Consider the following 26194-nt stretch of genomic DNA (forward strand, 5'->3'; position numbering starts at 1 on the left):
TTTCGAATGGTCTGTGAGGACAGTCGACCTCTAAACATCTCAGCCCTGGTTCGTGTAGCCGGCAGAAATCTGTCACGTAGGTGACGTAGGACGATTTGACGGTCTTCTGCTCGTGACGTCACACGTTGACGACCCGACCTTGGGCGATCAGAAGTGGTGCCAGTTTGTTGTAGACGACCTCGCAAGTCATACACAGTACGACGGCTGCATCCCATTGCTCTTGCGATGTCAATAACTGATCTTCCCGCTTGCAACATGCCAACGGCACGTTCACGTTGCACATTTGACAATCGTGGCATTTCAAGTACCGTTAGAACTGTGGTTTAAAAGTGTTTTTTTCAATTCTTGAGGCCAATGCAAACACGTGCATATGAAGAAAACTTCGATGCGAAGATCACGTGATCGACTGCACGTGCAAAACCTGATTTGGTACTAACGTCATTTGCACGACGAATGGATGGGTTTGAGTGGGTTTTGCTAACGTTTTTCTAGAGTCGAAAGATGGGATCCCATTTCGGATACATAGATGTATCATCAGAGAAAAAGTATTCATTATTTTTCAAATTACATTTTGTGAAGTTTCTTTTTTTGACTCAGTATATTTTCATCAGATAGAAGAAAGCACGACTTGTGTACATCAGACATCACTTCATGTGTATCACATGCCTATTGAGCCTGACATTCGAAGTTAAAACGTAAGTCCCACGACATGTCTCCAACCCAAGATATATCTATACAACGACTACAATATGTTTTGTGTTTGCGAAGTAAGAAAATGACCTGTATGGTGTGCCATATATTGTGTGGGTGTTCAGCCAGGGACGTAGGGCTTCTACTGGGCTGTTTGACTTACAGGTAAGTCATGTTTGTGTTTGGTAATTGATAAATATAGCGAAGGCACATTAATCTAGATGTTAGCATTTCAGGTCAACTCCTTCGTAACACATTTACAGAAATGTGACCAAAGAAATAAGCTTCTGTACAAATGAACACATGACACGCACATAATCCTTATCCCAAAAGAGGCCAATCGATACTTAAAGTATATATTGAATTAGTTGGAACTAAATAGGTGGAGGTGGTTTTCTGAAAGGAATTCGAAGGACAAACCGTTAAACTGATCTCTTTAATGCGGAAACTTGAGGAATGTGTATGGAATCGAACTGTGCCCATGCCTCATTATGATTCAGCGTATATACCCATGGGAAGGTGACAGAACGATGATAGTCTAAGTGTATATAAGTGGATTTTATATATAGAACGTAAGTGAAAAGGAATACACAGTTTTGACTATCGACAGAAATGAAACATAGCTGTGAAAATTATAGTAAAGGATCACTGAAACACATTGATGTCACCGTGCCCTTCCCTACCTGTAGACCGGAATACAGAGCTCCAGATAAGATTTAGCTCATGTGAGTGCTGTACCCACTGTATTTTTTCGGAGTGGGTATTATGAATGTTGAGTGGGTATTTCATTTTCCGTTACCCACTGCTTTCAAATATGTGCGTATTTCAGTCATTTTACTCACCTAAGCACTATGTCAGTGAGTACGTTTACTAAGCAGGTGTGTTCTGCCTTATGTCATACCTAATCAAAATCAACTTAAATATATTGGAAATGGTTTCATAAAAAATCACTCATCCTATACTGACAGTACAACACTAGTCCTATACTAACAGTACAACTTGATAGCAATCGATGTCTTTTTCATTACGCGAGCGATTTTTTATAAATATATTCCGTATGCATTTGTTTAAAACTTTTTGCGTATCTAACATTTTAAATGTGTAATTGGTACGCAACAATTATTTTTCAATGCGTAATTGGAAATTTTCTATGCGTATTTTACCCGGATACGCAGCTTATCTGGGCCTCTGGGAATATCCAGTCCCTACAGTATGCGCCTACTTTACATTATTATAATAATAATAGTCCATTTACCGTGAGCATTTCTCCATGCACAGTGCATTCTCGAAGCGCCTAAACAATCTGATTTTTATTACCCCAGGGTAAGCCAAGCTGCCTTTGAGGCGCTAGAAGGTTAGCGGTTATATACCTTATCCCAGCGTGTACCCGGTACACATTATCTGCTGGGTGAACAGAGGCAATTTTGAACAAACTCCCTTGCCAAAGGTGAGACCACCTGTCTCACGTGCTTATGTCAAATGCCAATTTAGCAGTGTACACTGGATTTTAATTTTGAGTTAACAACCTATTCTTCCAACTACACATTGTGAGATATGCATAAAACAATATGATAATCTTTAGGTGATTTCACTTTCCAAATGCCATAGAGCATTATTTTACAACGAGTAACGGGAAAATGTGCATTCCTATTCATTTCTACACGCTGGGCAGTATACAAGGTTACCAATCTCGTCATCTCACAACAACTTATATCAAGCTTCAGTGTCTGAAAGACTTTAATTTTGAAATTGGGTGGCGAGATGGCTTGTCCCGTATACGGCTTCATAACCAGTAACGTATCTTTAGTCGTATCAGTATGGTGCTATGGCGATCCATGATCTGTTCCGCCGCGACTGTGTTGATTTCTCCAACCGATTGACGTAACGTCGCGATGAACTGAAATATCGTGACGTTAACCCCAACTCTTTCATTCACTCTTCATGATAGATCATCAGATATTTTATGCATAGAATATCATATATGCATAGGCTATCATGCTTTAATACCCCCAATATATCAGATATTGACCTTATGCATGGGTACCATATGTGCATGGTCATTTATAGTTTGAGTGTTCAAAAACCTGTTCTACAGACATGCCCCTTTAATACCCCGATAGATCATCCGATATTGACCTCAGGCATGGGTTATCAAACATGCATTAGCTGTATCATACCATATCAGATATACCTTCAAGATAGAGGCACAAACACCTGTCTGTGCGAATTGCACCTTTAATACCCGTCATACCCACCCCCTTACCCAACCCTTCACCCCGACCCCCTCCCTTCACCCCGACACACCCAAGCAGAGCACCTACGCTTCAATGTGCCATGTCACATCTAATGCTATGTTCACACCATCACGATTCGCGCCACGATTGAAATCGTGGTCTTAATCTTGGACTAATCGTGGTCTTAATCGTGGACTAATCGTGGACTAATCGTGGTCTTAATCGTGGACCAGTCGTGGTCTTAATCGTGGACTAATCGTGGTCTTAGTCGTGGTCTTAATCGTGGACTAATCCTGGTCTTAATAGTGGACTAATCGTGGACTAATCGTGGTCTTAATCGTGGACTAATCGTGGTCTTAATCGTGGACTAATCGTGGTCTTAATCGTGGTCTTAATCGTGGACAAATTGTGGTCTTAATCGTGGACTAATCGTGGTCTTAATCGTGGTCTTAATCGTGGTCTTAACCGTGGACTAATCGTGGTCTTAATCGTGGACTAATCGTGGTCTTAATCGTGGTCTTAATCGTGGTCTTAATCGTGGACTAATCGTGGTCTTAATCGTGGACTAATCGTGGACTAATCCTGGTCTTAATCGTGGACTAATCGTGGTCTTATCGTGGTCTTGATCGTGGACTAATCGTGGTCTTAATCGTGGACTAATCGTGGTCTTAATCGTGGACTAATCGTGGTCTTAATCGTGGACTAATCGTGGTCTTAATCGTGGACTAATCGTGGTCTTATCGTGGTCTTATCGTGGTCTTGATCGTGGACTAATCGTGGTCTTAATCGTGGACTAACCGTGGTCTTAATCGTGGACTAATCGTGGACTAATCGTAGTCTTAATCGTGGACTAATCGTGGTGATCCTGTCAGATCTGATCAGATCTTGAGGTCAGTCGTGGCAATCGTGTTGATCGTAGAAAACATTTGGACGGTTCAAAAACTTTCTACGATCAACACGATTAATTGACAATCGTGATCATCGCATCAGATTGTATTGCCATTGTTACAAAGCGCAACATATCGCATCTAATCGTGTTTCCAAATCGTGGTGATCGGAATCAATCGTGGACAAGACAAACACCATACTGTGTTGCGATCTCTCACATCTGTGACGCTCTGTTGGGTCCCATTGCTCACGACTTGACACGAATTACTCACTAGCAGACAGGAGTTGATACGACTAAATGCGAGTAGATACAAGTTGATACGAGTTAATGCGGGTAATGACGCCTTGTCACGGACGCACACGATCTATTACGAGTTACTGCCGCCTCCATTTTATCCTTCACAGTGTTGGGCTTCTGCTCTTGAGTCCTGAGACTGCCATAAAAAGCGACTATCTTGTCGTAAGAGGCGACTAACGGGATCGGGTGGTCAGTTTCGCTGACTTGGTTGACACATATCATCGGTTCCCAATAGCGCAGATCGATGCTCATGCTGTTGATCACTGGATTGTCTGGTCCAGACTCGATTATTTACAGACCGCCGCAATATAGCTGGAATATTGAGTGCGGCGTAAAACTAAACTCACTCACTCCCTCCCTCTTGAGTCCTGAGGAGACACCTGGATCTATTGGCCAGGATCCAAAAGCCATTTTCCACCACTCTCCTTCCCTGGAGAGTCTGCAGTTGAAAATCCTCTCCTTCTCGACATCCTTCTGCTGTATGGCTTCATGAGGTAGTTCCTGACTGCGAAGGAGTCATCCCTCATGATGAAGAAGGGCATCTGGTGGTCATCAGGGTTTGCAGTCAGAGGGCAGGGTGGGGTGGAGTCCTAGGTCTTCCTCTTCCAGGCCGTTGAACAGCTCCGAGTCTGACATGTGTCCTTTTCCACCAAGCTCGATCCACACAAACTTGTTATCTGCATCCACCAGAGCTAGAAGGGGTATCGAAAAGAAGCCCTTGTAATTAAAATACAGGCTGCCAGTTTGGGTTCATTTCTTGATGGTAATGTGTTTGCCATCAAAGAGCTGTGGTGTTAACCGTGTATATAGTTTTGGAACGCTACTGGGTCCTTCAACTTCAAATGGGTGTGTAGGAGGCTGGACAACTGACCAAACTGTTGTGTCCTCTCCTCTGTGAGCAATGGTCGCACCCAGAAGAGCCAGACTGCAACTCTCCTGGCCCTTTGTGGCTGGAGTTGTAGCTGGTCTGGCTGGTGCTCGTCTTCTTCCTCTCTGGCGATAATGTAAGCATACGGTAATACTGCAAATGTCACGTTGTCATCTTCCTCAACTCCTGCCATCATCAATGGTCCATGGACAGTCGGGGTCCAATCGTCGCTCAAATCGTGATCATCCTCGATCGTGATCATTAAAGACATCGCGACCACAATCGCATCCTATCGCAACAGGGTGCATCGGTTCGCGATGAACGTATCGGTACATACCTGCACGTACCAGATCGTCCCAAATCGGTGACCCCGATCGTGATGATCGTGTCAGATCGCGACCCAATCGTGGACTCGATCGGGACGAGCCTATCAGAACGTATGTGATCGTATTTCAACGGGACACCAAATCGTGACAGATCGTCACCTTAAATTAACCATTCGTGACGATATCGCATCCAAGCGCAACAAATCGTCTCAGAACGTATCGACTCGCATCACCTCGTATCCAAATCTGAAATTTCAGAGAAGTTCCACGATCAGCTACGAATCGCCAATCGTGGTGTTCGTAACGGACCGCACGACAGCGTGAACCTAGCATAACCACCTAAAGTATGGCATGCCTGCCACAGTGTAACTTCCTTTGTTGTCTGATGACGTTTTGCATAACCCTCTATCTATAACTCAACATTTATTGGTGGTACACCTCAACCACCCCGGTACGACAGATTTAAACGATATACCCGATATATCCCTAACTTCATAGTAACGAGATAGGCGCTTCGGTATGCATCGTTTAGATCAATAGTTTCTAATAACAGACTTGATTTAAAGGGTTGTGTGATAGTAGATCGTAGCAGACGCTGGACTTAACGTGTTCCCGTTCTCCTGGTGGTGACGGCACGCTATAGATCACGATATGATTAATATTTGACTTAAACGTGGACAGAAGCTCCTGTCACTTGTTAGTTGCCAGAGGAATGTTTGCTAGTAAACGTGTTCAACACCTGACCCAGATTGTCAAGATTTGTTTCCGATTGATTTTAGTGGCAGAAACAGACAGGTCTGATATCTAAATATACTCATGCCAATAATGGTTGTCACCCCTTCAATTTTATTAATTGGAGAGGAGGGGTGGGGGTGGGGTGCGGTGTGTGTGGGGTTGGGGTGTGGAGGGGTGACAACCATTATTGGCATGAGTATATATGTGCAGTGTCATGCTCTATCTAAAGAACGGAAGATTTTAGATGCTAATGGTGAATATACTGGTGCATGTTTACTTATGTACATGCATACATAGACTAACAACTAGTCTCTGAAATGAACATATTTTACTGAAAAAAGTTCATAGTAAAAGAAAATATGATATAATGAAAAGGAGCCCTGAGATTTTCTTCATTTTCAGAGACTTGCCACATTTTGTAGACTTGCCTGGGCTTTCTTGGATATATTTGCTTCAGGGTCTGTACGACAGACTAATGCATACAGTGCTGAGTATATCCATATATTTATTATTATTGTTATCGTTATACGTCTATATACCGCTATGTATCAATAACCCGTGAAGATCCGGGTTAGAGTTGGTCTCAGTAACCCATGCTTGTCGTAAGGGGCGATTAACGGGATCGGGTGGTCCTGATCGCTGCCTTGGTTGACACGTCATCGTATGCCAATTGTGTAGATTGATAGGCATAGTGTTGATCACTGGATTGTCTGGTCCAGACTTGATTATTTACAGACCGCCGCCATATAGCTGGAATATTGCTGAGTGCGGCGTTAAACAACCAACCAACCATGTATCCAGATAACGGCGTCTCTTTCATTCCCCGACCAGTAGATCCGACTGCTTTCCAAATTACCATTCTCAACTCCCTGGAGAGTATACAACCCATCTGCCCAGGGTTGCAATAGAAAGTTTCAACATCCACCTCACCTATCGGGTACCCATTCCTTGCTGTCGGAAAAGGGGCATATTTGAACTAAGTCACTTGCCCAGGTGACCACCACCAATTTTGACACTCGTTTTTCGGGTGTGTGTACGTATTCGTGTTTCCACCGTCAAGTCATCTATTATCGGATGGGTGTGTTCTCTTGAGTGCACAGGGTGAAGGTACTGTACACAAGGCGTACAACGTTGTGGAAATATGTACTTATGTACATAGACACAGGACAATGTATATGCATTATTACTAAATGTGTACGTGCACATATCTCGCACTTATACTCATAACACGTCACAATTTAATTCTGGACTCACAAAAGTCCAGAAACTCTCCGCACTGTGGGCACTTTCAGACAAGGGAGTTGACCAAATTAAACATGCAGTTGTTATGAATATATGCCAAGGATGAAAAAATTAAACAATTTTTTTTCGAAAACTTTAAATTTAAACTCGCTCGCCCATGGGCCTGCCCATGGGCGAGAATGTTTAATTTCGATCAGAATTCATGTTTTGGAGGTTGTAAATGAATGAGTGTATGTTAATTCGACTAACTTAGGGCGATATTGAAAAATCTCGCCCATGGGCGTACAACGTTGTGGAAAGATGTACTTATGTACATAGACACAGGACAATGTATATGCATTATTACTAAATGTGTACGTGCACATATCTCGCACTTTTATACATATGTCGCTCATTTACATACATATCTTTGCATGTATTACAGTGTTATGCATTTATTACGTATTGACATGCATATAATACATATATCCCTGCATATATCACTCATGTGTATGTGTGTGTGTGTGTGTGTACACATTTTGGTGAATGAATTGCTTTTGATATTCTCATCATGGTTATCGATCTGTTAACCTATATTTCAACATGTTTACATTTGAAAAGAATCGGATTAGAATTGGCCATCGCCAGGCCATGCTTGCCGTAAGAGGTGACTGACGGAATCGGGTTTATGCATGTCATCGTACGCCATTTGCACAGATCGATGCTCATGATATTAACCACTCGGTTGTCTTGTGCAGACTCGATTATCACATACCTGGAATATTGAAACAAGCAAACAAATAATCTGATATTTCAGTGTCCAAACATATTGTGAGACGTGAAACTAGAAACTTGACCTGGAATCAGTCCGATAGAGAACTTCAAGAATGTGATGCAATTAACAATTGTATTGTAAGTTGGACTGAGGTCATCAATCAATAGAAGTTACAGCGGTATCATTATGGCATCACAAAGGAAGCAGTACGAATTCCAAGGTGATATAATACAAGAGCAGTGATTAAAGCAATGAAGACACTGATGGTAATATGTACCTCAACAGCAGTAATCCAACTTGCATCTGGGCAGAGTACCCAGGATAGAATGACTGTAGTGGTCAAAGACCAAACAATGTTATCTTAAATCTTATTCCGTTTGTTTTGCTGTTTTGTTTGTAAATACGGCTCCGAGTTTCGGATGTGAGTCCGACTTCTGTATATACCAAAAAGGGAGGTAATTAATAGTCTTATTTATGGGAACGCGACCGCATAGGTCTGCCGACATGCCAACCGGCGAAGGCGACCTCAAAAGCACCAAACACAACAACAACATGGTCCCAGATGAAAGTTGGCAGCCAAAGAGAGAAGAACGTCCTGAATATTGTTTACCTGTACCGAACCTGTATCCTACCTGTATCCAATATGTACGCAACCTGTATCAACTGAGTGCATACATCTGTACACTTGTACCAATGTACTAAGAACAAAAAAGAAGATATAATAAAGAATCAGGACTCATAACCTGTTGGTTATAATGACCATCACACTCTATGCTGGTCTTGAGGTGTAATATGAGATGAGATGCAAGAGTTAGCTCCCCTTAAATATAAGCATAAGATGCTGGGCCCAGATTTTTTGAAGCTCTCTTAGCGCTAAGATAGTCGCAAGTGCTTTACATCAACATTAACTTACGTTATCAAAGCGCTAATGGAGTTTCGAAAATCTAGGCCCTGGGCTTTACTCTCTCAGGTCGATGGTTGTGGAATCAGCTCCTCGTGGCACTCTCCAGATCTTTCTGTTAAATTCTAGTACAAGTCTAATTATAGCACACCTCTGTCCCTCACTGAATGTCCGATATACAAAGTATTACACAAGGAACATTGTTTCACAACAAATAACACTGCCACATATCGTTTCAGTTTTCCTCAGCATGCCGACATCAGAATTGGCGGCCCCGGATAACCCGGCGTTCGAGAATGACAGTTCAGACAGAGCCCAAAATGGAGATGTAGGTACACAACAGTCTGGACTTGGAACAACGGGGTTCTCTGTTACTACTTTTAAAAAAATCGATTTTCTGAATATGTTGATGTCGGGACTGTTCTTTCTGAGATTCAAGATTTGGGGTCAGGGTTGGTTGGTCAGTAGATTGTATGCGACCCTGTCCTGCTGACGGGTCGGTAGATTGACGACCCTGCCCGGGTAGATTGTAGATTGTGTGACCCTGCCCTGGTGACGGGTTGGTAGATTGTATGTGACCCTGCCCGGGTGACGGGTCGGTAGATTGTATGTGACCCTGCCCGGGTGACGGGTCGGTAGATTGTATGTGACCCTGCCCGGGTGACGGGTCGGTAGATTGTATGTGACCCTGCCCGGGTGACGGGTCGGTAGATTGTATGTGACCCTGCCCGGGTGACGGGTCGGTAGATTGTATGTGACCCTGCCCGGGTGACGGGTCGGTAGATTGTATGTGACCCTGCCCGGGTGACGGGTACATAGATTGTATGTGACCCTGTCCTGGTGACGGGTCGGTAGATTGTATGTGTGACCCTGCCCGGGTGACGGGTCGGGTATGTGACCCTGCCCGGGTGACGGGTAGATTGTATGTGACCCTGCCCGGGTGACGGGTCGGTAGATTGTATGTGACCCTGCCCTGGTGACGGGTCGGTAGATTGATGACGGGTACATAGATTGTATGTGACCCTGCCCGGGTGACGGGTACATGTATGTGACCCTGCCCGGGTGACAGTAGATTGTATGTGGTGACGGGTAGATTGTATGTGACCCTGCCCCGGGTGACCCGCCCAGGTGACGGGTCATAGATTGTATGTGACCCTGCCCGGGTGACGGGTACATAGATTGTATGTGACCCTGTCCTGGTGACGGGTCGGTAGATTGTATGTGACCCTGTCCTGGTGACGGGTCGGTAGATTGTATGTGACCCTGCCCGGGTGACCAGGGGTGGTCACGGTGTGTCACGAAATGAAGTCTAGATGTCTGTAGACGTGTACCTCTGTGTTGAACACAACGGTCCTGTCTGTAGGCTTGAGCCTCATCATCAGGACTAGATTCCGGATCACGTGTAGTGGAAACATCTTACGATCGCATGAATGAACCGATAGTCCTTTCGTAAATATCTTTTTCTTTTCTTTTCTTTTTTTTTTTTTGGGTGGTGGTGGTGGTGGTGGGGGTTGGTTGGTTGACGGCCCGGCAGCACAAATCTGCCTTAGTCGTAAGTCACGTACTTTAACAAAGGCTTTTGATAGTCGAAGAGCTAAGATTTCTTTGGGGAAGGAAGTCAAGGACCTGAGATGGTCGACAAACAACATCCAGTCGACGATACGGGGACATTCAGAATTACAGCGCAAACATTATCTCCCTGCTGCAGCTGTACAAAATATCTGTCTCATGTTCGATTGAGGTAATAATATCTCTGTATATGACCATAGGTACCATCTCCCCCCGAGGAACCTGAAGACCGGGGTAACCGGTGTTCCCGGGGGGTGGGGACTCTACAGACAGCTGTGACGTCAGCCTACACCAAACATGAGAAGGCGGTGTGGATGGTGATCAAGATCCTCCTCATGGTGGGATACATCGGCTACTTCGGATATGCGATGTATTACAGGTATGTCACAGGTGTATAATAGGTGTGTCAGGGATGTATTACAGGTGTGTCACATGTGCATCAGGGATGTATTACAGGTGTGTCACAGATGTATCAGGGATGTATTGCAGGTATGTCACAGGGGTATAATAGGTATGGGATGCATTACAGGTGTGTCACATGTGCATCAGGGATGTATTACAGGTGTGTCACAGATGTATCAGGGATGTATTGCAGGTATGTCACAGGGGTATAATAGTTGTATCAGGGATGCATTACAGGTGTGTCACATGTGCATCAGGGATGTATTACAGGTGTGTCACAGATGTATCAGGGATGTATTACAGGTGTGTCACAAGGGTATCAGGGGTGTATTACAGGTATGTCACAGGTGTATAATAGGTGTGTCAGGGATATATTACAGGTGTGTCACAAGGGTATCAGGGATGTATTACAGGTATGTCACAGGTGTGTCACAGGTGTGTCAGGGATGTATTACAGGTGTGTCACATGTGTATCAGGGATGTATTACAGGTGTGTCACATGTGTATCAGGGATGTATTACAGGTGTGTCACATGTGTATCAGGGATGTATTACAGGTGTGTGACAGGTGTATAATAGGTGTATCAGGGATGTATTACAGGTGTGTCACAGGTGCATCGGTGATGTATTACAGGTGTATAATAGGTGTATCAGGGATGTATTACAGGCGTATAATAGGTGCATCAGGATTATTACAGGTGTGTCAGTGATGTATTGCATGTGTGTCAGTGATGTATTGCAGGTGTGTCAGGGATGTATTACAGGTGTATCACATGTGTGTTTCATGTGTGTCAGTGATGTATTGCAGGTGTGTCAGGGATGTATTACAGGTGTGCCACATGTGTGTTTCATGTGTCAGTGATGTCTTGCAGGTCTGTCAGGGATGTATTACAGGTGTGCCACATGTGTGTTCCATGTGTGTCAGTAATGTATTGCATGTGTGTCAGGGATATATTACAGGTGTGTCAGTGATGTATTACAGGTGTGCCTGTGAGGTCTGACAGGTGTGTGGGGGATGCAATACATATGTGTCAGTGGTATCTTACAGGTGCTTTAATGCTGTATATTGTGCACACACACCTAAAAAAAACCCGCAAAAGTGGTTTTCAAATGTTTATGTTTATTATTATATAAATAATCGACAGATCATATTAAATTGTTCCAAATTGAGACATTTCATTGTCGCTGAGCGAGAATCATTATGACATACATGAAACAGTCGAAAGACAACGTGAAGGTCATCTGTTCCTAATATCGTGTATGGCCCAGAGCCAAATGGAATCAACGAGATTACCAGTTGCGTTATACCGGTATGGGAGAGGGCAGTCCACATCTTTACACTTCCACAATTAAACTTGTCAACTTCCTGTAAGCACTTTCAAGAATAAGGTTCCCCACGACGTCTTCCTTCCGTAAGCAGGAGCAAAACATGACTCGTCACTAAACATGACTCGTCACTAAACATGACTCGTCACTAAACCAAACGTCCACCTCGCGGTTGTGGCCATGCTCTGTGTCTTTATTACTATTGAGTCGACGATGCTCATCAGTCAGAATGTCGCGAATACAAAAGTCCCAAAACATTCAAAGTCAGTTTAATCTATCCACTCTTTTTAATCGCCTAATAGTTGTGTTTTTAATGTATGGCTAGATTTGTCTAAATTGTTAACGGCTGAAGGGATGGTGTAAATCAAACTAGGGTCCATGCAGGAAGCAAATGTACTGTAAGTCTCCGTGGTCCCTACTATGGTGATTTACCTTCAGTTGTTGACAATCTATATATGAAATTATCTGCTGTGTCCATATATGAAAACAACCATAGGAATGTGCTTGATGTTTAACAAATTATGTTCTGGTCACGTGTCCTCGTTGATCATGGAGGGTCGGTTTGCTTGGCTAGTGGTTAAAGCGTTCGCTCGTGGATCCGGGTTCAATTTCCCATATTTGCATAATGTGTGAGGCCACCCCCGAGATATTGCTGGAATATTACAAAAAACGGCGCAAACCACACTCACTCGCTCACTCGTTGATTACAGAGTAACAGCATGTTACGAGATTCCTTCTTATCGTTTATTTGCATATCTCCTTAAAGGCATTGTAACTCATTAATCTTGCATGAAAACGCATTTAGATGATATCAGCTTTTACTGACATTATTGTCACATGCAATTTGTATGTGTCTCTGTATGGTTCATACACGGACATGGGCGACGGCAAAATAGTCGGGGCTGCATGAAATACATGGACAGTGTCGGTTATAATGAAGTGAGTGGGTGAGTTTAGTTTTACCCGCTTTTAGCAATATTCCGGCAATATCACGGCGGGGGACACCTAAAATGGGCTTCACACATAGTAACCATGTTGAGAATCGAACCCGGGTCTTCAGCGTGATGAGCGAACGTTTTAACCTCTAGGCTACCCCACCACCCCGTTCTTTAGGAAGAATGATCCAGCGTATTTTACAATATCATTCTAATTGATTATTCATTCGGGAAATAATCGACGTTTTTAAACCAGTCGGCGTGACGAGTGAACGCTTTAGCCACTTGGCTACCCCACAGCCCAAATAATGGCTGAACGTTTGTCAAGTTATATTTATCAATAATACCATTTGCAAGGCATTACATGTACTTGACTTCATACTCATAGGCAAATATGGAGAGATATATGGTCAACCCATTTCGATCGTTATTAAAAAGTCATTACTGCAAAATTTACACTAGTCTTTCATGTTAAATACCTGTCTTTGAAACACAGCTTCTATTCCGAGCTGATTTGCTTTTCAGTCACTTCCCGTCCCACGCCCAGCGATGACATTGGCATTATGTGATTTACACCAGCCATTAATGTTAAATAGCTGTCTTTGAAACACAGAAAGTATTCCGAGCTGATTTGCTTTTCAGTCACTTCCCGTCCCACGCCCAGCGATGACATTGGCATTATGTGATCTGACAACGGAAAACAAATGGAAGTTCTTGTGCTTATTTACTCTTTGAAGTGTAGCGTTTCTACAACTTAACACATGCTAAATGATACATAATAGTGGATAAAAAGAAAGCTTGCTTTTTTAATTTCGTTTGTAAACTACTGACTGTTTTTTGCTATTGAACACTCACTGAGTACATGTTGTGACAACAACCATCTGTCGTCGTATATCTCATAAAGCGAGAGCGTGTAGTGAACGCCTGTGTTTGTTCGTGCGGGTCTTCATTTGGGAACATGAATCTAATCAATGCCCTGTATGGTGTTTATATAACTCCATGTTGAGTCACTCACTCAACAACGCTGGGAGTTTTAAAAACTCTTGTTACCTTTGATCGCGCAGTGAATATCGAAGATATTCAATCGCAGATGATATTGTGAAGCTAATTCATAACGCCATTCGTGTTGAAAATGTAACGGATATTACTTCATACGTTTACACACGCACCACCTCCTGTACAAACTTGACAGAGAACGGTTCTCAATGAACGGTTCTATCTTCATGATAACTGTCTCTTACAGTAATATGTAGAGTCTCAAGTTAGGGTTTAGTACTACGGAAGCGTAGTAGGGCCACGGTGAAAAAAATGTTTGGTCTCACTATCTCCTACGTAGGACTTGATATCTCCTACGTAAGGCATATTTTCTCCTACGTAGGACAAATTATCCCCTACGTAGTACTTAATATCTCGTACATACGTAGGAGATGAGCGATATATTAATATACATTAATATGATATGGTCGACTTAGATCCGCAGACATATATATATATCCGCAGATATATATATATAGTTATATATATATATGTATATATAGTTATATAGTTATATGATTTTTCTACTGGAGTATATCATCCTAGTATTCAATGTGCTGCACGTCCACGTGAACTCATTATTCTTATCACCAAAAGAGCCTGACAAAGAAAGCAGTATTACGCAAGCTAACACGCCTTATTTAGCTGCACTAAATACGTCTTGTCTGCGGTGTTGGCAGATCTTGTGAGGTGCTTGTTTCGAGGGATTAAAAGGTTCAGTGGTGAACAAAGGGCGATGAGGTGCCTCTTTGTCCTCTCAAGTGTCCCTAGCTGTCCCAATAGAATAGCACTTTATCTCTCTTACATCCTCGATAATCTCCAGGGTATACGTTACGATCACTCTCCACTATGCCCTGGATGCATCCACGGCTTAGGGCGATGATTTTATTACCTCAATTGGCTGGCTTTTTATCCAATCAGGTGCCTTCGCTGGGAAGTTGAGCGTACCAATCACAACTCACTTTCGCTTCTTAAATTATCTAACCATTAAAACTTGGCAACACAATTGATGCAGAGGTACTCTGAAAGAAGTAGAAGGAGTTCTGTCATATATTTTTTAAAGTTTCAGATCTGTTAATTTGTCTATATTATTTCCCCAAAAATCTGAGTGGCACTGCGAACAAACCTTCGCGACTGCGACCGCTATCCTTGTTGACAGTGGGAAGCTCGGTTGTAACGGCGGCTTAGCTGATTGGCTACTGTGAGAATGCGGATCCAGCCAAGGGAGGTAATAAAATCATCGCCCTAAGCCGTGGATGCATCCAGGGTATAGTGGAGGGTTATCGTAACGTATACCCTGGAGATTATCGAGGATGTCTCTCTTAGAGCACAGCCAAATATGCCACACGTACCAACTTGTAATTCTTAAGTCTATTCAGCTCACTACTGTAAAATATTTTTTGGCAGTACATAATTGGAATATTATTGCGCTGCATGTGACCTTCCTTAATAGTCTCACAGTGCCGGAACCATGTTATTTCTCCTTCCGCTCAGCCTTTGCTGTAATAACGCCATATATCAGCTTTAAGTTGTCCACATTTGTTTCAATATCGCAAAAGTATGCGACAACAAAAAAGGAGGTATCTGATAAGACCTTACCAGCAAACAAATCTAGTGGACCTGATGGCATTAACATGAGTGTGTTAAAACGAATTTGTACATCTATAGCTGAACCTCTTTGTTTGTTGTATAATATATCACTGAGTGACTAAAGTACTGTATTTCCAACATTGTGGAAAACGGGTAATGTTACTCCTATTTTGAAAGAAGGAAATGCATCCCTCCCAACTAATTACAGACCTATTAGTTTAATACCTATCCTTTGGAAAATCCTTGAAAGAATAATGGTAAAGCATGTGCACGACCATTTCCATGAACATAACATTTTAAGTAAATTCCAGTCAGGTTTTACTGCTAGTCATTCTACTACATCTCAACATAGACATTTATCATAATATATGCTCAGTCCTAGATAATCACCACTTTTACTGTATGCTGTTTTGTGATATTTTACAGGGCAGGGCATAAAGGTTTATTGCACAAATTAGAAAATGATGGTGTTCGTGGAAACGTACTTGGTTGGTTAACTAACTATCTATCTGGGCCCCATTGTTCAATACTCAGTTATCTTAACCGTCGGTTAACTCCTAACGGCCGGTTAAATCCTTAACCGGCCGTTAGGTAACCGAACGTTAAATATGCGTTGTTCAAAACATGGTTAGTCATGCCGTTAGCTAACGTCGCCGTCAGAGTTTAACAGTGTGGTTAACGTCACTGGTTAGCTTCCATATATCCCATAGTTCGGTTTTCTGTTTACTTCCGGTTTACCAATAATGGAAACGCAAAATGTCGCCTGCACCCCAAGGAAAAAAAGAAGTCGAAATTTCTCTGCTGACGAAGAGAATGTCATCCAGTCAATGGCTGAGGCCAACTCTATAGTTTATCATAGGCATGCGAATGTCGTAGAGTTACGAACGTTTTGTATTGGAACACAAGGTTCCAGCCGTTTGCATAATTTATATTTCAAAGACATATGATCCCAGCTCTGTGTGGGACTTACTTCAATTCCAACAACAGAAAAGACATTTTAATGAAAAACTATAGCACAGCTATAGATAAAATATGATAAATCCATGAAAATAATATTAATATTAGAAACATGTTGTCCGTGGATAGAAAATGTATAAATATTACACACAGAGTTACGCTTAGACGGCTACAGTCTTAATGAATCTTTGAATTCCCACAAGACCTATCGCTCTCTTTTCACTCCTTAAATTGTCATGACTGTATGGCCAAGTCGTGAAGATGCTATCAATATCATTTATTATTTATTTGCCAAGTCTGTAAAAAATTGTAATGTATGAACACACATTGCCAAATCTTTTAACATCAAACAATATAGATGTTGTGTAATTAAAACCATAGCTTTTATCTGAAATATGCATTCAATACCAATAGAAACTTAATATGTTACTAGCACCACGTGCAAGTAACCAAACTGTAATCGTACTATAGGCCCCAGGGCCAACACTGCTGAATAAAATCGATCTATTATCGGACCTTACTTTTGACAAGAATCTCATGAATAATACTGTGCAATATAGTCATTATCTGAACGCCTTCACAGACGCATATTCCGGAAAGATGTCTTGAAAAACATGAAGCTGCGTCTAATTTATAGATGAACATAATTTCCTCGATACTCATTAATCAGATGAACCTTCATTTAGTTCAATTCACAAGTGACTGCAGAAAATGCATAATTCTTGTTAATGACTTCACGGTCGGAAAACATATATTATATTTCATAAGTGTATTAAAGAACGCTGTAGTAGATAAACATAATTTCCTCGATACTCATTAATCAGGTGAACCTCCATTTAATGCATAGATAGTTCTTTTCAATGTCTTCAAGGACGGAAAACATGTATTATATTTCATAAGTGTATTATAGAACGCTGCTACGATTCGGCAGATAAATACTATTGTGCCATAGTATTCCTTATATGAACCTATCAGTGTATAACATTAGCATTCAGATATTGTTATAAAATAAGTTAAAAATTCCAAATATTATCGTGTAATATGACAAGAGATAGTGTTGTGTTCGCTGTGACAAAAAGGTTTCGATATTCAAATATAACATTTAATCGAAGTGACTACGAAGTAGGCCTGCATATCACTCACAACAGAAATAGATACATCATAATGTTATGTTTATTTTCCTACACATCAGTTGCGAGAGCAATGTTTATGCTAACTAAGTTTTTATCAATTGATACAGCATTTTAAAAGATGATTTGCTTCAATTAAAACATTCGAAGAATGAAAAAGAAATTAGGCCTATTGCTGAAATGAATATAATTAAAATCCATCTATGGGAAGGGATGCCAGACGGACATATCAAAACAAAATCGGATAATTACTTGGAGTATAGACTTTCAAAAATAGCATATTAATTAAGTTTTTAATAAAATCACTAATAATTCTGAAACGTTGCCGATAAACCTGGAATCGTGTTCAGATGTTTTCATAAATACACTCACACGAACGCCCAAGTGCACTTTGCGCCCTATTGGATAGTGTTTACAAAATCACGTTTCGCGAAGGCCGGTATTGAAACGCCAATTACATCACTTGTATTTCATATTCAGCGACGACAAATGAATCACTGCATTCTAAGGCTGGGACGGGTACTCGAATCCGGGTCGGGTACAGCTGGAATCGAGTCCTATTTCTAGGAATCGAGTATCCGAAGGGAGAGAGAGCTCTGTAATGACAAGGGCAGACAATAGCTTGTCTTTTTCATTTTTGACGTAACACACATTTACATCATTGAGTGAGTGAGTGAGTGAGTTTAGTTTTACGCCGCACTCAGCAATATTCCAGCTATATGGCGGCGGTCTGTTAATAATCGAGCCTGGACCAGACAATCCGGTGATCAACAACATGAGCATCGATGTGCGCAATTGGGAACCAATGACATATGTCAACCAAGTCAGCGAGTCTGACCACCCGATCCCGTTAGTCGCCTCTTACGACAAGCATGGGTTACTGAAGATCCATATTTTAACCCGGAAATTCACGGCTTTTTACATCATTGGTATTGTCCGATTAATGGAACATAGTTTTAATGACTGTAATTTATCTGTGCATCAGCAGTGAGTAGTTAAGTTACAGTAGCAGCAGGAACAAAACGTTCGTTGTTATAACGAGGAATGTAAGCAATTGTGTTACTCTCTATATTAGTTAAACAGATGTAAATTAAATAGCTTGAGGTCAGTTTTAATGTCTTATTACCAACTGTTCAGGTTTTCTATAATAATCTGTCAAATCGTGATTGAATATTCAGAAAGTTGACCCGAATGTATTTCTTAATTACATTTCCGGGTACTCGATTCGGGTACGTACATGCGGGTACTCGATTCCATTGTTTCCTACTCGTACCAGTCCCAAAGGGAATTTCTCATACATTTTAGTATCTAATTACACCTGGTCTTTTTGGCACCAGTACCAAGTGTCTAGATAAAGTAAAACGAAAGATATTGGGGGTGGAAACAACTGCTGTGCTCGAAAGACAACACCTGTTTGAAATGTAAACAAAGAACATTTCAGACTTTACACTGTGTAGCATTTTCTCAAATTTTCAGACACCCATTTGCATGGAAAGAGCATAGTAGCAAGAAATAGGAAATTAAAAATAGATACAATACAGGAATGTGATGTGTTTACACGAAACTGTCAAGTTTCTGTGCTGCGTGACGCCATGACTGACGCAAAATCACGCAGAACGACAACGGTAATAATCGGCATTTCTGGCTTCTTCTCTTTCTTAAAATGGGAGTGTATTTGGCAATTTCTCTGGGGTGAAGGTCGGTAGAATAAGAGTATACACAATCACCATATCCCGCCGATTACACTCAGTATCATAATGTAATCGTTCGGATATTTTTTCATGAAACTAATTTAATTATCTACATTTAGTCTTGTTCAATATCATATCATACGTGGGTATAGGGTGTATGTGTTCGATTCTTTGAAAGTGTTTGTTGAATAATATTTACAGAAGAAATTCACACATTTAGTGTAGTAAAGCATATATAAACCTTTCCACAAGTGTTAAAAGATGAAACGTAGGCATCATGTACTTGTACAACATGTATTTTAGTTTCTATGATGTGCATAGATACAGTTTCGTATGTAACTCTTCGTCAGAATAATTTCCAATATCGAAGTCCAGTCCACGATACACCCTATCCTTTCTTTGCTGAACTGGCCTCATGAAAGCAGTGTTAGCCATGAACGCCATTTGCGAGTTAACCACACTGTTAAAAAGTTAGCGGCGGTCCTTAGGTGTGTTAACTTAACGTCACGTTAACAGCCTGTTAAAAGTTAACAGAGTTTTGAACAACAAGATAACCCTCTGTTATTAGTTAACGGTCGGTTAAATGTACTTAACGGCTGGTTAAAAGATAACCGAGTTTTGAACAACCGGGCCCTAATAGACGACAGTGTGTCTCTGTTAATGGAACATTATGAAAAACTAAATGTTACTGCAGGGGTTCCTCAAGGATCTGCCCTTGGTTAATTTGTCTTCCTTGTATATATTAATGATTTACCTGGAAATTTACAAAATATCACAATAATGTTGGCCGATGTTAGATTTTAATGAGCTTCGTCCTTCAAGCCTGAAAACCTTTTAATATGGTTTATTAATCCTTTGTCATTTATCAAAAAAAATAGTGAGGTTGTGCTTTATTGTTATAGATTTCTAAACTATATGGACACTATTGGGACGTTGGTAACTGTCATCAGACATAATTTTTTGACGACATTTCTCATGGTTTGAATATAGCCGACTTTATAGAAGATAAATATCAGTTTACAACACAACTGCCTAAATCTTGGTATTTTCGGAACCAGAGAAGGGATATGCCGATATTTAGGTCGTTAACCTAGCATATTATGGTCCATTCTCTTCCCACAGAGGTTACTCCTGTCATATCTTCCTACATAACCTCTGTTCTAATACGGCCATATTTCCCGGTCCTCGTAAAATCCCCTAGCGGCAAAAGATCGCAACACGAATTATCTCCCTTCTTTCTATCCAATCAGAACACGTGTTACATCGACTTAGATTCAATTTGACTAACACAAGCAAATGCGGGGCCACAAATATCCCCCATCTGTCGGGGAATAGTGTTGATGTTACACACAAGACGTTTAATGGCTAGCTTGTCCGTTGTCAACGAGGGCGATGGAGACGCCATTGATACGCCATTACATGACTGAGTTCTGTCTAGAAGAAACGTTTGCGCATCGCGCTCGGGAAGAGGTTCTAGTTTTCCCGAAGCATACGGAAATTACCGAGGCCTTGCGAATGATCACTTTTGAAACAACGTCGCTGATTGCACAACTAAATCGGCTTGTCTCCAATCACGAGCCTTGAACGCTGACACCAAGAAAGGGTCGTATTAGAACAGAGGTTATGTAGGAAGATATGACAGGAGTAACCTCTGTGGGAAGAGAATGATTATGGTCACGAATATAATTTTCTATTTATTACCGAAGTCTTTAATTGCGGAAATTACGCGATAATCTACTTCCCAACAAAGGCAGGCTCCCCGTCATCGTTGTATTTAGAAGGCGGCTTCTTAGAAGCAACGTGGCGTCATAACATTGTTCATGATGTTATGTGACCATGACAAAGTGATATTTTACCCGGTGCATATCGCATGAAAACAAATTATTCCCGATATGTTTGCCCTCGTATACTATAAGCATTGTTATTATCATTCTTTGAGGTTAATGCCACCCGTTGAATTCTTTGTTGTATTTGAGCGGTGAAACTAAATAAATGATTTCTTTGGTCTACCCATAACAATTAAGGTGTCAACTTCCACTGTATACCTTACAGAAAGAAGTTTTGACTTTACTTTGATAACGAGCACATCTGATCGATTCCTTGAAGCAAATGATACAATTCAATATCATTTTTACATTTTATTTTAAAGCATCAATCAAATACAACAAATGAGTAGACAGATTGACTGCTATGTGGCAAGGAATAACCAGGCGCCAGAGATTTATGATATCCTTAGCAAATGTAACTTAAAATTCCCTCTCATAAAAATACAATAATATGTAGTAATATGATGAAGAAAACAATACGAACCAGGTTAAACTATGACAACGCAATATATGAATGTATGATCGAAACATAAATCATAATAAATCACATATGATCAAAACATAAAATTGACTTCAAATATATCCTTGCGTCAACATTGAAAATAATTCGAAAATGAAGAAGAAGAAACGTACATTTCAAAGCGTAAACAAACAATATCCTGTTATTTTGGGATATGCTATGAGGAACTTCAAAATGTAATAGAAATAACATTAAATTATTGAAAGCTATTGCTCGTAAAATATGTCCTTGCGTCATCGAGAATAACTCCATAATGAAAAACAAATAACTTTAATTTTCGAAACATGCACAAATAATCTCTGGCTTTTTTAAGACGTGTCACGAATAATTTCACAGCTGGTAGAATTAACATGAAATTATAGAAACCATATGCTAACAAAAATTTGAAAATTAGTAATGACAAAGCGTTTGTCACAAACATAGCTATTACCCCCGTCACATGTCGATATCTGAATGTCGCAATTATCCTCTGTCTGACCCTGAAAATTATGTAAACGTTACCGAAACTGTCATGTGATGCCTTGATACAAAATGCGAACAAATTCCATCCATTAGGTTTGGAGATATCGCAAGAATACTCGCTGTGACCTTGAAAATAATCCGAAGGTCACTGGATTCGACTGGCGTTAAACGATACTCACAACGCATCTTAGTACTACCTTTAAGCAAAACATATTTATGCTGTCTTGTATTTTCGCACTAAAAAGTTAGACATGTGCAAAACACTTTTCACTGTGAACTTAAAATGAGCACAAGTTTCCCAATCAATTGGTGTAGGGGGAATCCCGCCAATACACCTTGATATAAAATTGGATCAAAATCTATTAATGCTTTCCTGAGTTCGCGGCTACCAAGCTTGGCATGTGCAAAATTGTTACACCTTCGCTGTGACCTTTAAAATGACCTCAAGGTCACTTAATTCAAGCGGTGTCGGTAAATCTCCAATCTCCAGTCAATAAACCTTGGTACCAAATTTGAACAAAATCCATCATTTCTTTCTCGAGTTCTTTTAGTAAACAGAATGGGGAGTCATTTGAACAAGCGATTGTAGTTTTGAAATTGCTTTTTTGTGCAGTTTAATATCTAAGGTTGATTCTATCCGACTTCTACCAATCTCAAACATAGCATATTTGTTTCCTGAAGTTTGTGATGCATTTTATTGCAGATTTTACGTTTTTTGGGAGTACCAAGCCAAGATACAAAGTCTCACTAAATGGGGATCGTGAGGCTGCAACATAGCAAAACCAATTTGCTTAAGGCTGACAGATAATATGTAGAAAAATAAAACATAAAAACAGCTGCATTTGTATCATATTCTAGGTGAGGCTGGCTACTATTTGAACGTCCCTCGTAGTTATACCCGTTAGAACACCCACCCACCTCTCCGACTCTACATGCATGCAAGTGTGTTAGATATACCCGTTAGAAACCCACCCCTACCCCACCCCCACTTTATATGTATACATATCAAAACCTCAAAAGATGTTTGCGAAAAGACATGATACAGAGGACAGTTTATATCGATTATATATCAGGACGAATATCATTTTCGTCATTTAGCTAATATTTGTCAATTCAGTCTTGGGTTAACGCGCTAACAATCATCATATTGGCAAAAGCCTCAGATTTTTGCTGTGACCTTGAAAATTATCTCAAGGTCACTCCATTTCACTTGTGTCGGTGAATCTCGCCAATATACCGTGGTACCAAATTTGAACAAAATCCATCATTTCTTTCTTGAGTTATCGCCCTATAAAGCTTATTTGATGTATGAAATGCAACGAAAAACAAACACCCGCGTATTTACGAGTGATTAAAACTGTTATTACAATTTACATAAATATTTATTACATTTTACCGCAACGAAAATTATTACAATTTACGTCAATTTTTATTACAATTTGCGTATTACAATTTACGTCAATTTTTATTACAATTTACGTTTTTATTACAATTTACGTCAAGTTTATTATAATTTGCTGCAAGTATTTATCATTGCAGGGAGGGCTAGGAAGTAGGGGACATAATGCGGTCCAGAGACTGTGAGACATACAACCGATTCCTCACTGTCTGGGGTTGAAATCCCACGCAATCTTGGTATTGTTGTCGCTGTAGAGATGGCTCTGCTGTATCTATCGCATAATTAGCGATCCCGTATGAACAAATCCCACCCTGCAGTTGTGACAGGTCCGCGGATCTGCTTCTGATAACGGTTCCAAAGTCTTAAAATGTGGAAAAACCTGGCTACGGCCGAAGCCGATTCGCATGTCTGCAGTCGGACGATGGCGTTGTTACGTTGCGTTGCGTTAACGTTACGTCAGTCGTGGAATGTTTCTACTTACGCTTGCTGTACAGTTGTAACGACAGACTTATACAAACCCAAATCAATTCATGTTGCACGTCGTCCGCCCGGAGAGCGGAAGATGGCGGGTTCGATCCCCGACCGCGTCATACCAAAAGACGTTAAAATATGGTACTTGTTGGTCCATGCCTGGCGCTCGGCATTAATGGGTACAACAAGGACTGGTCGGCTCGGAGTCAGTATAATGTCTCTGAGTGGGGTATTCATGCTTCATTGCGGCATGGTATCTCAGTGAGCTAGCACTATAAAACCAGCTTCAGTCTGAGCTAGTACAATCAGCCGCACATACACATACACATACACACACACGCATGCACGTCGTCATATGAGCGAAATATTCTCAAGCACGACGTTAAACCCAATTTCACCTCACCTCACCTCATGTTGCACGTTCATTCCATGCTGGTGTGTTTTATACCACGCACCCACGCGGTTGCGTTTCAGCTTTCCCCCACTTTTTCGATATTTGTAGCCGTACTATATTCTACCTGAACAAATCCCTCCCGATGTATGTAGACACGAGGTATTCATATTTATATTCATTGAGTTTGAATATCAGCAAAACTCCGTCAGATAATTCAAAACTGTGTACCTTTGCGTTTATTTTTTTGCTGAGTATAGTGTAGGTTTGACGGTGATACACATGTGCGTACACTATCACCCTGTAATATTCCAGATTCGGTGACGAGGGATCCTACCGACTGATGGTGGTCACGGTCCTGGGTGCCTTCATCATTCTGTGGGGTATAGGGGGAGGCTACGTCGTGAACGGCATGAAGAACATCTACGGGGGCTGCTTGCGATACTACGGCAGTAACAGATGCCGGACATTTCACCTCTCCCTCCGATGGTCAGTCCACATTTAAACACATCTCTGTTCAGTGAATGATACTGAACATCCAGTACATTACATTTCTAAGATGATATGCTGGCACAGGTTCGAATACCAAAATCGTCCAATTTATGACGCATGCACGTCGTCATATGAGCGAAATATTCTCAAGCACGACGTTAAACCAATTTCACCCCACCTTCTCTGCTGATGCAATATACCAGTCATACAAACCAAAGTAGTTTACATGATCACATAAAAAATACAAAAAATACAAATAGAATTTCTGAAGAGCAAAAGCTGAAATTGCCCTTTTCCATAGAATGACCCATTAGCATTTATCATTTTATCTCAGAACAGATTCTATACATAGAAATTAAGATAATACAATCTACAATAAAATCAGAGAATGCAAGATTAAAGAACAAAATAAACATCAAAAGATTAATTAACTAAACAAACAAAAGCCAAGTCACTAAAACAATTTTAATCCATTGTGATCAATTGGTGACGCTTATTTGAAAGACGGTATTGATTCCCTTACTCGTTGTTGCTTTCTCGGCGATTCGCGGCACCGAGGTTTGTACTGGAAATGTGGCTTTAGCGGCAATTGGTAGTTTCAAATGTGGTTTTCCCCGGCGGACACCATAAAGACAGCTGGCAAGGGGACATGAAAGGTGTTTGCATAAACTTGTCCTGACTATGCGGGGTGTTATGGCGATGGCCACAATGTTGTCGTAACATGGACGTGCCCAGACAGGCACGGCATAATGACTGCCGACCAGTCCTTGATCCACTCCTTTTATACCAGGCGCCAACTTTGTTATGTCATTTGTAAAGACACTGGGATCGAACCGCCGACCTCTGTCGAAGACACTGTATAGTTTGAGCAAAGAGATGGTCGAGTGTATAAAATATCAGTACAGATCCTCCATAGCATACTGGTCCTGTGTCGTCCAAACGGTTATACGTAAATATACGTTATACGTAAATATCAAGTTCGTATTAAGTGGTAGCGTGGCAATGTGGAGGCTATAATAGCTACAGGTTTTGTCTTAAGGAGACTCTCGGTTGTAAGCTGGGT

At 41.1% G+C, this 26194-nt stretch overlaps 1 protein-coding gene across 2 annotated transcripts in view; it reads left to right on the top strand.

The window, feature by feature from the left end:
- Window positions 1-809: 809 nt before the first annotated feature.
- Window positions 810-26194, top strand: part of LOC124276796 (solute carrier family 28 member 3-like) — a 40139-nt gene continuing 14754 nt past the window's right edge. The window contains exons 1-4 of one of the 2 annotated variants that reach the window (XM_046712447.1): window positions 810-855; window positions 9176-9264; window positions 10706-10884; window positions 24955-25128. In XM_046712447.1, coding sequence (XP_046568403.1) covers window positions 9187-9264; window positions 10706-10884; window positions 24955-25128 — 431 coding nt within the window. In that variant the 5' untranslated portion in view covers window positions 810-855; window positions 9176-9186. The remainder of the gene's footprint in view (window positions 856-9175; window positions 9265-10705; window positions 10885-24954; window positions 25129-26194) is intronic. The other variant, XM_046712448.1, reaches the window with a different exon arrangement.

The sequence above is a fragment of the Haliotis rubra genome, unplaced genomic scaffold, assembly GCF_003918875.1.
Source record: "Haliotis rubra isolate DU_JTF1 unplaced genomic scaffold, ASM391887v1 Scf213, whole genome shotgun sequence".
Classification (NCBI taxonomy): Eukaryota; Metazoa; Mollusca; class Gastropoda; order Lepetellida; family Haliotidae; genus Haliotis; species Haliotis rubra.